Source organism: Dipodomys ordii, unplaced genomic scaffold, assembly GCF_000151885.1.
Source record: "Dipodomys ordii isolate 6190 unplaced genomic scaffold, Dord_2.0 Scaffold27, whole genome shotgun sequence".
NCBI lineage: Eukaryota > Metazoa > Chordata > Mammalia > Rodentia > Heteromyidae > Dipodomys > Dipodomys ordii.
Window position 1 is genome coordinate 14508001 of NW_012267243.1, and position 13906 is coordinate 14521906.

Here is a 13906-nt window from a genome sequence, read left to right on the forward strand (position 1 = left end):
GGCCCAGCGTGTCGTTTGCTCCTAAGCCTGACTTTCTGCTGCTGAATTCAAAGCCTAGAATTACCATTGAGGATGAAAACCAAAACAGCCTGGAACCAAGCTTCCCGCACAATTTCATAAACCCGAGGTCTCTCCCTAGTAAATGGCTGGAAAACTCCAGCAAAGCCAGCATCACATGACCACCACAGCGGCTAAGGCCCCGGGGAGTGAACGCATGACGTGAACAGCACTTGTTTATCTGTCTGCCATGTTGATGGAAACTGCCTCAAACAAACCAGCCTACAAGCTTTCTCCGAGCCCCATCCTCTGGCCAGGCCTGGAATCCCAGCTACTGGGCAGGCTTCAGCCTGGAGGATCTGAGTTCAAAGCCAGCCGGGGCAGAATAGCTCACGGGACTGTCTCACCAAGTAATGAGCAAAAAGCCATGCTAGCAGTATGGCTCAAGTGGTAGAGCACCAGCTGTGAGTGAGCAAGCCAAGTGAGCATTAGGACCCGAGTTAGCTCTGGGACCAGTCAAAAATCAAGTCACTCTTTCACCATACAATACACATGGCTACAAATGATCATCGTAGCCATTGTCGCTGCAGAATATTGTGGCAAAATGCATCTACGGTGTGCAACCATCAGCCCATCTGCTCATCAGCTGACATCTCTTAAAACCTAGCTCCCCACCTCCGGCCCCTCCCACCTCTGAAACCACCTTCCTTTCCTGTCTCTATGAAGTTGAGGACTCAGTACTCGACACTGCACACTGGCCTGTAGTGGCTGGCTTGCTGCTTATGCCCTGAGGTCTGTCTATGTAGAAGGGGTCAGCCTCGGGGGACACGGGGCTGTGCCCATCTTTGGCAGATACTGGAGTATCAACTCAGAGCTTTGTACTTACTCAGCTTGCTTGCCTGGCTGGTGCTCTACCACTTGAGCCACACCTTCAGCCCTGCTTTTCACTCGTTAATTGGAAATGGAGTCTAGTGAACTTCCCCGCCCAGGCTGGCCATCCTCAGATCTTTGATGCTGGGTTTGAGCCACAGATGGCGCTGGGCCCGATGTCCTGGTTAACATTGCACTTGGGGCAGCCACCATCAACTGATCAGAAATCACGGGATGGGAGCCGCTGGGTTCTCCAGTGTGATGATTTCTCTGCATGAGCGATTAAGGGATTCCACGTTTGAAAATGAGCTTGTAATGATAAGATTGACCAAAGATCACGGTTCAAAGCCAGCCTGGGAAGAGACTTTTTTTTTTTTAGGTCTGGTCGTGGGGCCTGAACTCTGGGCCTGAGCGCTGTCCCTCAGCTCTTCAGCTCAAGGCTAGCGCTCTACCACTTGAGCCACAGCGCCACTTCTGGCTTTCTTCTTTTTGCTTATGTGGTGCTGAGTAATTGAACCCAGGGCCTCATGCATGCAAGGCAAGCGCTCTACCACTGAGCCACCTTCCCAGCCCCCTGGGAAGAGACTCTTATCTCCAACTAACCAGAAAAAAGCTAGAAGTAGAGCTGTGGCTCAAATGATAGAGAGCCAGCCTTGAGTGAAGAAGCCAAGTCACAGCTAGAGGTCTTGAGTTCAAGCCCCAGTGCTGGTACAACAACAAAAAGATTTCTAACACCACACGTTTGTTTTATATTTGTTTCCAAAATGTTCATCTTTGCTAATGCCGATGGTTCATGCATATGATCCTAGTTACTCAGAAAGCTAAGACCCAGAGGATCACGGTTCAAAGCTAGCCTGGGCAGAAAGAAAGGTCTTTGACACTCCATCTTCTATTAGCTAACAAAACTGGGCTGGAGGCGTGGCTCAGCCTTGAGCAGACAAGCTAAGTAACCCTCGGTTCACGTTCTGTTACTGGAATACACATACGCACACAGGAAATGGGACTATCCTGCTAAATCATCCAGTATTCAATGAGTATTTACTGGCTTAATAATAAATGCTTAGAAAGAAGTGAGAGGTTTTATGTTTGTGTTGCATAAAGTTCCAGGCACAGAAGACAAATTCAAATATTTCTTGCTTTCTGTTTTTATTTAACTCAAAATAGCCAGTAACATAAAAACATTTAAAAAGTATCTGTGATACATGACTATTCAGTTATTTGGGGTTGACGGAACTTGATTGTTTAGTTCTTGCTCATTTCCAATATGTACTATAACATAATCTATCATAAAATATATTCTTAAAAGTTTTCAGCAGGGGGTCGACCTGTATCACTGAATTCTAATAAAAATTTATGAAAGTTATTATGCTTGATTTTAAATATTTTCTCCTACACAGAAACTTATGAGAACTACCACAAAATTCTGAATGAAATGCCCACCGATAGCACATCCATGCAGAAGGACCTATGCTTTGTTCTTGTACTACTCAGAACATGACGGTGGAACTGCCTCACCCACACTTCACTCAGCTCATGAGGTGAATGGGAAGGAACCAATGAGGAAGACCAGACATGCTGGAGTGATGGGGGGGGGGGCAAATGCTCACCCGTGGGTGGAGGCAGAGGACCACTACCCACGGGCTGCACTGTCCACCGCCCTCCGCAGCTGCTTGGCAGGCAAGCGTCTTGCAGGGCTACCTGGGATCCTGGTGTCAGAAGGTGTGTGTTTCCCCCTTGTTTTTGTTTGTGCTGCACCTCGGCTTCAACGCAGGGCCTCGGCCTTTCTGCTCCAGGCTCATGTTCTACTCCTTGAGCCACGCTTGCACTTCCAGCCTTTTGCTCATTAACTGGAGACAAAGTCTCACAATCTTTCCTGTCCCAGGCTGGCTTCAAGTCAGGATCCTGAGGCCTCAGCCTCCTGAGTAGCCTAGGGTTACAGGCAGAGCCGCCAGCGCCGGCTAAGTGTATGCTTTGTGACAGACTCCCCTGCAAACTTACTAACAGCATCAGCCGGTCTGCAGTCATGCTCATCTCGCCCACGGTAGAGGAAACTGCTGTGTGTTCAGACTTCCAACATGGCGCCTTTCCAAAGGGCGCGCACAGACGGCGGAAGCCGTCCCAGGCTGAGCTCTGCAAGGCGGGATTCTGTCAGAGTCATGAATTCCCAGTCTGGCTCCTTCTTCACGGTTGGGCCGTGGTGTGTGGGAGCCTCCCGTGATGCTTACGCTCCCACTCGAGGCAAGGCGGAGTAGTGAGTAACGAGCTCTGAGCAGAAAAGCCAGCAACGCTGCTGCTCCACCCGAGACGCGGAGCTTGGGCTGGGAGGCAGAGCGCGGCTGCGGGGTGGGACCGCGGGCTCACGCGGGCGGCCGCCATCGGCTTCGAACACTGAGTCCGAACCACCTCTTGGGTTGTTTTGAAAAGCGCCATTCGCATGGAGACATCCTGCCCTGAACTACTGGGGCTGGGGCTGAATTTCTCCCCTAGCTCGAGTTGGGTCCGTGCAAGTGAGTTTGGTAGATATCGGTTTTCTGGACTAGGACTTTGAAACTCTTCGGCTCCTGGTACCACGGAGGACTTCTACCTGGGCTGCGGATGGGGGTAAAAGACCCCGTGGAGGACTCCTTCGATAACCACATTTGGAAAGTCTGCAAAACAAAAGGAACACTGCTTTTCATAGGGGTGTCCATCAAATAACGGTATTTTGCAGCCTTGAAACAGAGCCAGAGCAGCCCACAGCCACAGCCACCGCCACCACCACAGCCACAGCCACAGCTACAGCCACAGCCACAGCCTGGGCGGGCGTGGCCTCCCAGCCGGCCCTGGCTGTGTGCCATCCAGCCATCCATCACTCATATCTGGGGCTGGAGACACTCTCCCGCCCGGCACTGCAGGAATGTGTGGCCAGATTTGTAGCCTATTGATTTAAGGGATGTTCTAATGGTGAACACTGCTAGGCCAGCTCTTTATCTGAATGTTTTCTCACAAGGAAGATGGATTACACTGGCAATTCAATTTCTAACAAAATCTCAGTATACTTGAAGGAATTCCCAGATTTCTACTGGGAATACTTGGCTGCAGTTTTTCCACTGTGGTTTACAGCAGCGTGGAGTCTAAATTGTCTTGAGTATACTTGTTCTGTTAAGGTTCTGCTCTCTATAAAAGAGCAGAAAGAGGAGGCCGGCCTTCTTAACCTAAAAGGGCAAATTCCAATCAAAAGCTATCCTATTCAACTTAGAAAATCAGCTCCTTTTTTATCGGCACTACAAAGGAAACCCAGCGGTAGAGAGCACTGAGTGTCACATTCTGGGTATCAGAGCAGGAGAAATATGAACAGCTTTGATTAAATGAGACCCAATCTCTTTCTTGGTTTAAATGGTGTGTGTGTGTGTGTGTGTGTGCATGCGTGCGTGCGTGTGTCTGTGTGTGTGTGTACCAAGGCTTGATCTCAGGGCCTGAAGCTGTTCCTGAGCTTTCTTGCTCAAGTCTGGTACTCTACAACTTGAGCCCCAGGCTGGCTTCAAACCATGATCCTTCCATCTCAGCCTCCTGAGTAGTTATGATTATAGGTATGAGCTACTGGTGCCCAGTCAAATGTTTCATTTTTAAATTTCAATCTATACATAATCACAGCTACAAGTTATGCTAAAGCCAAGCATAAATACGTGCTTCTTTAATAATTATGTAAGGAAACTGAGCACACCAGTACTGTAAGGCAGAGAAAAATAAGTTGACTAATCACGCTCTGTAGAATAAGTACTGTGTTGTATCAAGTACTAAGGATTTCAGTCTCATTAGGAAGGCAGCAAGACTTCAGGCAACTATGAGGCAGGAAGAAGTGAGAGAGCATTCAGAGACCCCAACAGAAGACAGGCAAGAAGAGTCACGTGTGAAGAGGCTGGAGGGTAGAGGGTGCCGAGAGATGCCTAAAACAACAGAAATCCTGGCTTTACCTGCGACTCTATGGACGGGATTTAAACCAAGTGAGATGGCTTAAATTGTATTTTGAAAAAACGACACAATGTACACACACATACATGTGTATGTGCACATCTATCAATTATCTATCTATCTGAATATACATATAACATCAGTTAAATTATGGGACTATTTAAGAGGAGAAGGGGAAGCAAAAGGGAAAAAGAAAAGGTATACATTATTAAAACAATGCAGCTATATATGAAAAGAGCATAATGAATCTCAGTCAAGCTGTTAGTGATTTGGGTTGGGGGCAGGCAAGGTAGAAGGCTCCATTGAGTAACAGGCCCCAGAGAAGGGGGCTGTGCTACCACGGCAAGTGAATGAGGAGGAATACGATCCAAGTAGTTCATCTCCACGTGTGAACACAGATCAATGAAAACTGTTGGAACTATTTTAGGAAGGGGTAGAGGGGGAAGGGGAGAATGGTAGAGGGGTTAAGTGGGTGGAAATATCCTGAACACACCTCCCTGGACGTGAAGAGAAGAGAAGAGCAAAGATGATGACTGGCTGTCACGCACACGAGTTCTAAGTGGATACAGGTCAGTTCCATAGCTGTAGTAGCTCGCGAGGGAGATCATGGTGGAGGGTAAAGGGAAGCGGATGGTTTCTCAAGAATGAAAGAAGGCTGGGCGCCGGTGCTCACGCCTGTCATCCTAGCTACTCAGGAGGCTGAGATCTGAGGATTGCGGTTCAAAGCCAGCCTGGGCAGGAAAGTCCATCAGACTCTTCTCTCCAATAAACCACCAGAAAACCAGAAGTAGTGCTGTGGTTCAAGTGGTAGAGCGCTAGCCTTGAGCTGAAGAGCTGAGGGACAGCGCCCAGGCCCAGAGTTCAAGTCCCATAATCGACAAAAAGGAATAAAAAAGAAAGAATGAAAGAAGTTACCTAACAGTAGATTAGGTGTGATGAATGGTAGGAAGACAGAAGCCCCCCCAGGGGCTGCTGAGCATGTGGCCTGCACCTCGAAGGGGAGGGGAAGAAGACCCAGATTGAGAGGGAAAGAAAAACCATCAGCTAGGCTCCAGTGGCTCAGACCTGTAGTCCCAGGAAACCGAGATCTGAGGATCATGGTTTGAAGCCAGTGAGGGCAGCAAAGTCTATGAAACCTATATTGGCAAGTTGCTACCAAAAAGCCAGAAGTTGGAGGTGTAGCTCAAATGGTAGTGTGTCAGCTCTGAGCACAAGAGCTAAGGGACAGGGCTCCATCTGGCAGTACACACACACACACACACAATAAAAAAAAAACAAAGATCGTATAAATACTTTATAAAAATACTGCCTAATGCCTGGCGCTGGTGGCTCATACCTGCAACCCTAGCTACTCAGGAGGCTGAGATCTGAGGGTCATAGTTTGAAACCAGCCCAGACAGAAAAGTCGGTGACACTCTTATTTCCAGTGAACTATTCAAAAAAAGTCAGAAGTGGCACTGTGGCTCAAGTGGTAGAGCACTAGCTTTGAGCAAAAGAAGCTAAGGGATAGTACCCAGGCCCTAAACTCAAGCTCCAAGACTGGCACGAAAAGACAAAAGAAAAAACAAACCACCACCAACACCAACAAAAACCCAGCTGCCTACTTCAGCTGCCTAGGTTGCTTTGTGAATATTTACTAAATACAACATTAGCATTGCTAGGCAGAATCACATGTATATCTGTTAAACATGGGCAGCTGAGCGCATGCAAGAGGTAACTAACGACTCCACACTAACAAGACCTTACAGGAAAACCACTGAGATGACACTCTTTATAGCGATGGCAGCTCTGTCACCAGGGTGCTAGGAAGGGAAAGGCTGGAGTCTAGGTCACAACCAAGACAGAAAAGCGGGTGATCTGAGTGAGTGTGGGCACACAGCAGCGTTTTGTCTCTTTCTGGGGGTGAAGTTTTGCTGTCAGAAACAAGGAACGGCTTTGGAGGCTCCTTTCTCTATTGCTGTCTATTCAGCATGCTGTTTTAGTGCCTCTCAGAAACAAAGGCGGAAAACTTACCAGGCACCAAGCACAGAGGAGCATTCAGGCAACAAGGTCTGTTCCCGCGCAGGTCCGGTCTCACACCTACCTGGACCCTCATGTTCATAGTCAGCCTGTGCTACCTGCCTATTCTCAAGGTTGCTGGGAAAATTAAATGAGATGATGTCTGCAAATGTGCCTAAGTCAACATTTTGAGAAGGGCTCTGGGGAATTGGAATGGAGAAAGGACTCCGGCTACCGTATTGATCTCAGTTATACTTCAATCAATTAGTTGTGTTTAAAATATACAACGTCTAAAAATCATAGACTCCACCGTGTAGCATGCTATAGTTTAAATGGACGTGGAAATATGACTGTGACACATCTATGCAGTTTGGGAGAAAGACTAGATCCGAGTCTGGCTATCTTGATAAAACAAAACAAAACAAAACAAAAAAATGAGCAGAGACCCAAATAATACCACAAAATATCAAAGAAAACAAATACCCCTTCCCTCTGATCCCTTCCTACTCTAATTCAAAATAGCCTGGTCAAAGAGAGAAAGAAAAATTACATTTCCTCTAGAAAGGCCGGCCCCAATTAAAATTCTAAATGTCTCTTACACCAAGAGCACTAGTTTATTGGCAGATTATTAAACCTTGGACCAATGTCACTCTGTTAGACCTGTATTAAAAACGTGGTTTATGTGGTGCAGGGTCAGATCAGTAAAGAGCTGTTAGCAGATGACAGGTTTGATTACCGCTGGCTACAGGCAAGACGAATGGATCCCTGAGGAACAGCAGCACTGGCTGGTGGGACAGTTTGCTGGAAAGGTCAAGAACAGGCATGTCAGCATCAGGGGACGACGGTAAACAGAAAACACTACAAACTAGCTTTGAGGGGATCAAACTGCCCAAGGTTTATGCATCTACCACAGAGTGTGTGAAGAGGAGCAAATACATCTACCAGAGTGGGTGAGGAGGAGCAACTCCAGGGAGAGGTGGCAAACCAGCCCTCGGGGTATCATCTCCCGGTGCTCAGGGAGCTCTGCCCCACAGATACGGTCTACAACCCCTAACGCACTCATGCTGAGATCCTGGGGTATGGTCTCCCAGAAAACAGCATGCACACCATGCCTACCTGTAATTATAATGGGGTGCTCCCCTCACTTCTTCATCAAACCAATTTCCAACAACATTCATGTCACGGGCATTTTTTTTTTGTAACAAAACAAAAACAAAAAAAGCTCTAGGACTAACGAATCTTACCTCGACTCTTCTGATTCTGTCTCATCAAAAGATCTAAAATTGTTGTAAAAGAAGAAAAAAACAGACCAAGTAAGTCAGTTAGGGCAATGTTTGTGTCAACAGCGAAAAAAATTACTAGGATTTTTAGAGCACTGAATTGGAAAATATTAGGAAAGAAAGAGAGGGAGAAGGAGAGAGAAAGAGAGAGGGGGTAGGGAACAGGGAGGGGGAGGGGAGGCCCGTGAGCTTGTCTGAAACTATGGATCAGCAGGTTGATGACTCATCTCAAGAAATCCGACACTAGAAGACTCTTGCGTTTCAATTTTCCTTAAGATCACTTCAAAAGCCTCAGGTTTCATGATCTGGATTGACTTTGCGCAATGGAGAAACTCACGCGCCATCACTGTCTGTGTCTCTTCTTAAAATACTCAATCCTCCCAGTGAACACATGCACCACCTCTACACGGACCGCATAGACTGCGGGGCAAGCATGGAGTATGACCAGGGGTTTGGGCACGTGGCTGGGTATGTACAGCTGTAGGGAGGCTGGGACGGGGTGAAGCCCTTCCCCGCTGCTGGCACCTGGACAGATTGTATTCTGCAGGAGGGTGAAGCCTGTGGCAGCTGGCCCCGCCCAGGCATGTGCTTGGAGCTGGGTAAGGGGCTGCTTGCGGACTTAACTCTTCTTTTTTTGGTTGTCCTAGGGCTGAAACTCAGGGCGCTGTCCCTTGAGCGCTTTTACTGAAGGCTGGTGCTCTACCACTTGGAGCCACAGCTCCACTTCTGGTTTTCTGGTCGTTAACTGGAGTCTCGCAGACTTTCCTGCCTGGGCTGGCTTCCAACCTCAAGTCCTCACATCGGCTCCTCCTGAGTAGCTGGGATTATAGGTGTGAGCCACCAGCACCCAGCAGAGCTAATGCCTCCAGAGAGCTTTTTCCAGCTGCTGTGGTAGTGAGGCCTGGCTCTCTACCAGAGGGGTCTGCATCCAGAGCTTCCATGTTTGCGAGACAAGCTACACGTCAGAGGTGGAGGAGGGCCCACACAGTGCAAGGCACGGGTCTGCCCGGCTACAAGGGAAAAGATCTGGGGAAGGGTGAGTAATTCTTGTGTCTCTGTGTAACCATGAAATGAAAGGAGTTGGATAAAAGAATCTGAAGGGTGATTTTAGCTTTAGAATGATACAAATATGTTAGCCAGGGAGTTGTAGGCTTGGCGGACATATCTACAGGTAAACAAACTATCCCTAAATAGGCTATCTAGACTCGGTTTCCTCCAGGTAACAGCTCTCTGGGCAACTTGGAAGGTCCTTATGACAAAGCATGACTTACAGAGCCTTAGCCGGCTGGCTGTAGGATGGAGATAAGGACTTGGGGGGAAAATTCCTCAGACTCTAAGTGGAGGCAAGCAAGTGCGACCAAACCAAGACTGGGGCCGTGCGGGGACCATGATGGGATACTTGCTAGGCTAATCACTTATCCCACAGCGACCTACGCTACAGATCCAAGACAGAAACAGTTCTCACCCACAACTTTCGGCCTTTGGTAGAGAGGGCAAGTGTCTGACGTTGAGGAAATCAAGAAAGAGTTTGGGAAGTTCTTCATTTTCTAAAATGACAGCCTGTGAAAGAAGAACACAGAATTAGAAACTGAAATCAAGGTTGCTAGGCAATCAATCAAAGGAATTTTATCCAAAAGTCGTAAGTGTCCATCAAAGTCCTCACCAGCAACAGCTCTCCCCACCAATGGAGGTGTTGTACCTATGTCTCCCCAAGAATCTGGACTGACACTGTCATGCAGCATCAGCAGACACTGTACTTCATTCATTCATTTATTCATTCATTCATTCATCCATTCATTCCTTCAACCAGCCTTGATACAGTACCTTCAACCCTTGAAATGCTGGCTCACAGATGAGACGGGAGAACCAGGTAAAAATGGCCCGTATCTGAACGAAGATCCTAACCCAGAGTGAGTATTTTAATACATGTTAATTCTACTGCCAAGATGTGTAGATCAAATTTCCCTCACAAAATGATAACGTGGCCTAGTATACACATCTTTTCACAAGAGCCTGTCATGGAATAATTTTTTCTAACTGGAAGACTAAGTTTACCTCCTTAGCTATATCACCTATTTTGATCTAGGATCAGATGACAATGCCTTGTGGACAGCTCTACAATTTTACTACTAACTGTAAAGCAGGGTATATCATTTTAAAAAATCCAGCTTTTCCATTTAAAGAACTCTGCTAGGGCTTGGAATGTGGCTAAGTGGTAGAGTACTTGCCTAGCATGCATGAAGCCCTGGGTTCCATTCCTTAATACCACATACAAGATAAAGCCAGAAGTGTGGTGCAAGTGGCAGAGTGCTAGCCTTAAGTAGAAGAAGCTCAGGGATAGTTCCCAGGCCCTGAGCCCCAGGACTGGCAAAGAGAGAGAGAGAGAGACAGAGAGACAGAGACAGAGACAGACAGAGAGATAGAAAGACAGAGACAGAGAGAGAGAGAGAGAGAGAGAGAGAGAGAGAGAGAGAGAGCACATGCGTGCTCTGCTAATTAGCTGGAATAATGACATACACAAGTCAGTACTCCAAGGTCTAAATGATAACAATTTTCAGAGAGAAATGGATGGAAAACAGAAGTGTCTGTTTTCACATATACTTTAAAAGAATCTGTCAGCAAGTGTGGCCTACTAACAAATTTGCCACCTCTCTCTCCCTCTGCCCCACTTTTTTTTTTTTTAAACTCAGACTGGCCAAAAAGCACCAAAGATTGTGTGATAGGCTCTGGAATGAACAAGACTCTTTTGCTAACTCACCATGAGTAACTTTTTCCCAGTAGAACATGTTCTTAAAGAACAATGAACGGAGCTCCTTCTTGTAATCCTAGCTACTTAGGAAGCTGAAATCTGAGAATCTGCAGTTAGAAGCCATCCCAGGCAAACAACTCTGAGAAACTCTATCTCCAATTAGCCAGCAAAATGCCAGAGGTGGAGGCAAGGCTTAAGTGGTAGCGTGTCAGCCTTCAGCAAAGCAAGCAAGACTGGGAGGCCCTGGGTTCAAATACTGCCACAAAACAAACAAAAACACCCAAGAGGAAGGGAAGCAGGCAATTATGCCAAGTATTACGATGACTACAGTCAACAGTCCGTGCACACACAAGAAAATAGAACGAGGAGCCTGAAGGCAATGGATGGGGAAATGCAGGGGAGACTAACACAAAGGTGGCGGATCAAGGTGCACTGCGCATACACAATGGGCAGGTCAACTTGTAACTCCTCTGTCCAACCATTTGAAGATTTTAAAAAGAAACCATGGGAGGAGGTGGTGACATGTCAGGACCAACCATGGAAGCCGATGCGAAGACACAGAACAGGTGATGAAAGGCAGGCCAAATGGCGCGCACACATCATTGGACATGCGCGCTTGTTTTCAGCCCTCTTCACATCTTGAACTGCCTCATTTCTCATGAGGTGGTGGAACCCCGCTACCCAGCCACAGCCTGAGGTGTACACAGAGTCGGGGATGACCCGAGCTGTCAGTTCTACTAGGCCTTTGTGGGTGGGACTTGCTACACCAATGCCCAATCATAGTGCTGCTTAGTACCTCGAGACAGGACTGCCTGGGCCTAGCTCCATTCCTCCTGGTGCACCGTCACCTCAGAAGAGTAAGAAATAGAAGAGAGAAGAATTGTGATTGGGAATTCTACTTCTTATTAACGAAGTACTTACAAGGACTCGCTAGACATCTATCATATGAAGCACTGGAATGGTGCAGGGATCAGAGGCAGTAGAGCGGAGGAGGGGAAGGAGTCTTGTGAAAGGCAAGTAAGCTCACACCAGTTAAGGTGACCTAGAGTAGTACAGTGTTGCAGACTCAAAATACTGCACCATTCCTGAATGGTTCCACCCACCCATCCACCCATAAATAGATAATAGGTACTCTGGTCCTTGATGTGAAAAAGTAAAAAGTTCATAAAATTAAGGTGGGGGTGAAACCCATCCTCTGTCCAAAGACTTATTTTTATATCATTTCAGTTAAGTTCCTTCGAAGCCTTTGAATGCATCTGCTACTTCCCCCCAAAGGAATTTTTTTTGAGTGCCCAGGTCATTATTTCAGTGGCTAGAACTCAGAAGTTCTAGAAATCATGATGTATATGCATCTCCAAGCAAGTTTTGCAATGATACAAGAGGCAATGGTCACTGACCTGTTTCTAGCTCTCTACTTAGGAAGACAATGCAATACCTACTGAACAATAATGCTTACATGCTGTGACAAGTACTGGGCTGGTGGCCCGAGCCGTAGTTTTAATTATCTTTACAAGTGGTAGCTTTCAGATTTCAAAAAGAAATGAGGGAGGGTGCCACCATCTTATCTCCACCCCCACCTTTTTAAAATAAATTAAATCAATAACAAGTGTGGGACACTTTTAATGACCTGAACTACTTAATTTCCAGGATCTTAAGACATGCCATCCATCACAGCAGTATGGAGCAAGACATGTCTCGAGTGTTCGGGGGTTACTTTGGTTTTATTAATGCAAGATTTAGGGAATTTTAACAAGGTGAATTGTTTATTTGCCTTGACAGATTGGCTTGCAATGCACTGGCTACATCTATAGCATGATCATTAATGACAAAAGACAGGCAAAAAGCTGTTTACACTGCAACACGGGGACAGGGAATTAATCCGCTCAGCCTCTGAGCTCTCCAAACAGATGATCACATTGTTGGAGTTAAGACATTCTGGCCAAGGCAACACTGAAAACTCCAGAAACTTGGAGCCTTTGCTTTTGTTCCTTGAATATTCTCAATTAATATTTTCCAGAAAATCAGGACCAAACCGTTCTTGAGGATTTAAGAGTTCTAAAGAAAGCAACACCGTGGGGAGGAGAGGTTAGTTAAGCCTTCAGTTATGTGGGGCAGGAATATTTTCTAAACTCTGTTAAGACAGCTTGTATGAAAAGAATTAATGCTTAAATCCAAACAGAGATGTAGGGTAATAGGGCAGAATTTACCTAATTTAATATAATATGTACAAGTGAAACAACTGTCATTAATTAGTACAGAAATGCAAAAAGAGGAATTAAATTAGTTCAACCCAATCTTTCGGTTCTTAAACACATGAGCTCACTCAGGAGCTTCACAGAGATCCACTTACGTCTTCTTCGTTTCTTGAAAAGCTTTGGGTGAAGAGGGACCCCCCCTCCCCTCAAAGCCTGCTCAGAGCTGCACCCCAGCTTACTCTCGGCACTCAGGACCCTGGTCTGGCTTAAGTCACCTAGCTTTAAGCCGCAGATAAGTTCTTAGTTCTTATATTTTTGAATGCCAAATTATCTTTTCCCATTATTTCCGACTGTTTGTCTTTCGTCTTCGGTGTTACTCATCTTTGTTCTTTAGAAGTAGTGTGGTGTACGGAGCTGGGCTTCAGAGCCAGGCCTGGTTTAGATCTGTCCTCGGTCTGCTTTCGGGAGACTTGGGAGATGAAAGGCGACGGCTCCGAGCGTCTCTGCCACACAACCAGCATTCAAAACACGTCCATGCTCTTTCCTTGGAGAATTTTTGCTCTATCAGATCCCAACAACCAATTTCATCCTTTGTGGAACGTTCGGACTATTATCTAGCCAGCGCACAGGCTCCCGGCCCTTTATTTGCTGAGCAAGGCACTTACGCATGTGATTGGGCTTTTAGAACAGATGTTCCCAGACCTCTGGCCGTCGTGGGAGAACACCTGCTTTTCGCGCAGCCCAGACAGGCATACTGCTGGGCACCCTGCTCGGGCCTGGAACCGGACACAGGCGAATCTGTGCTGTGTGCCAGCTTCCCCAGGGACAGGCCTGCCTTGCTCCCGCAGCTCTCTTCCCCTGCTGGA

At 46.9% G+C, this 13906-nt stretch overlaps 1 protein-coding gene across 2 annotated transcripts in view; it reads right to left on the reverse strand.

Annotated features, from left to right (window-relative positions):
* Positions 1-3223: 3223 nt before the first annotated feature.
* Positions 3224-13906, reverse strand: part of Snx24 (sorting nexin 24) — a 94836-nt gene continuing 84153 nt past the window's right edge. For both annotated transcript variants that reach the window (XM_013015414.1, XM_013015415.1), the window contains exons 4-7: positions 9562-9656; positions 8061-8093; positions 7553-7617; positions 3224-3515 (exon numbers count right to left, since the gene is read on the reverse strand). In XM_013015414.1, coding sequence (XP_012870868.1) covers positions 3448-3515; positions 7553-7617; positions 8061-8093; positions 9562-9656 — 261 coding nt within the window. In that variant the 3' untranslated portion in view covers positions 3224-3447. The remainder of the gene's footprint in view (positions 3516-7552; positions 7618-8060; positions 8094-9561; positions 9657-13906) is intronic.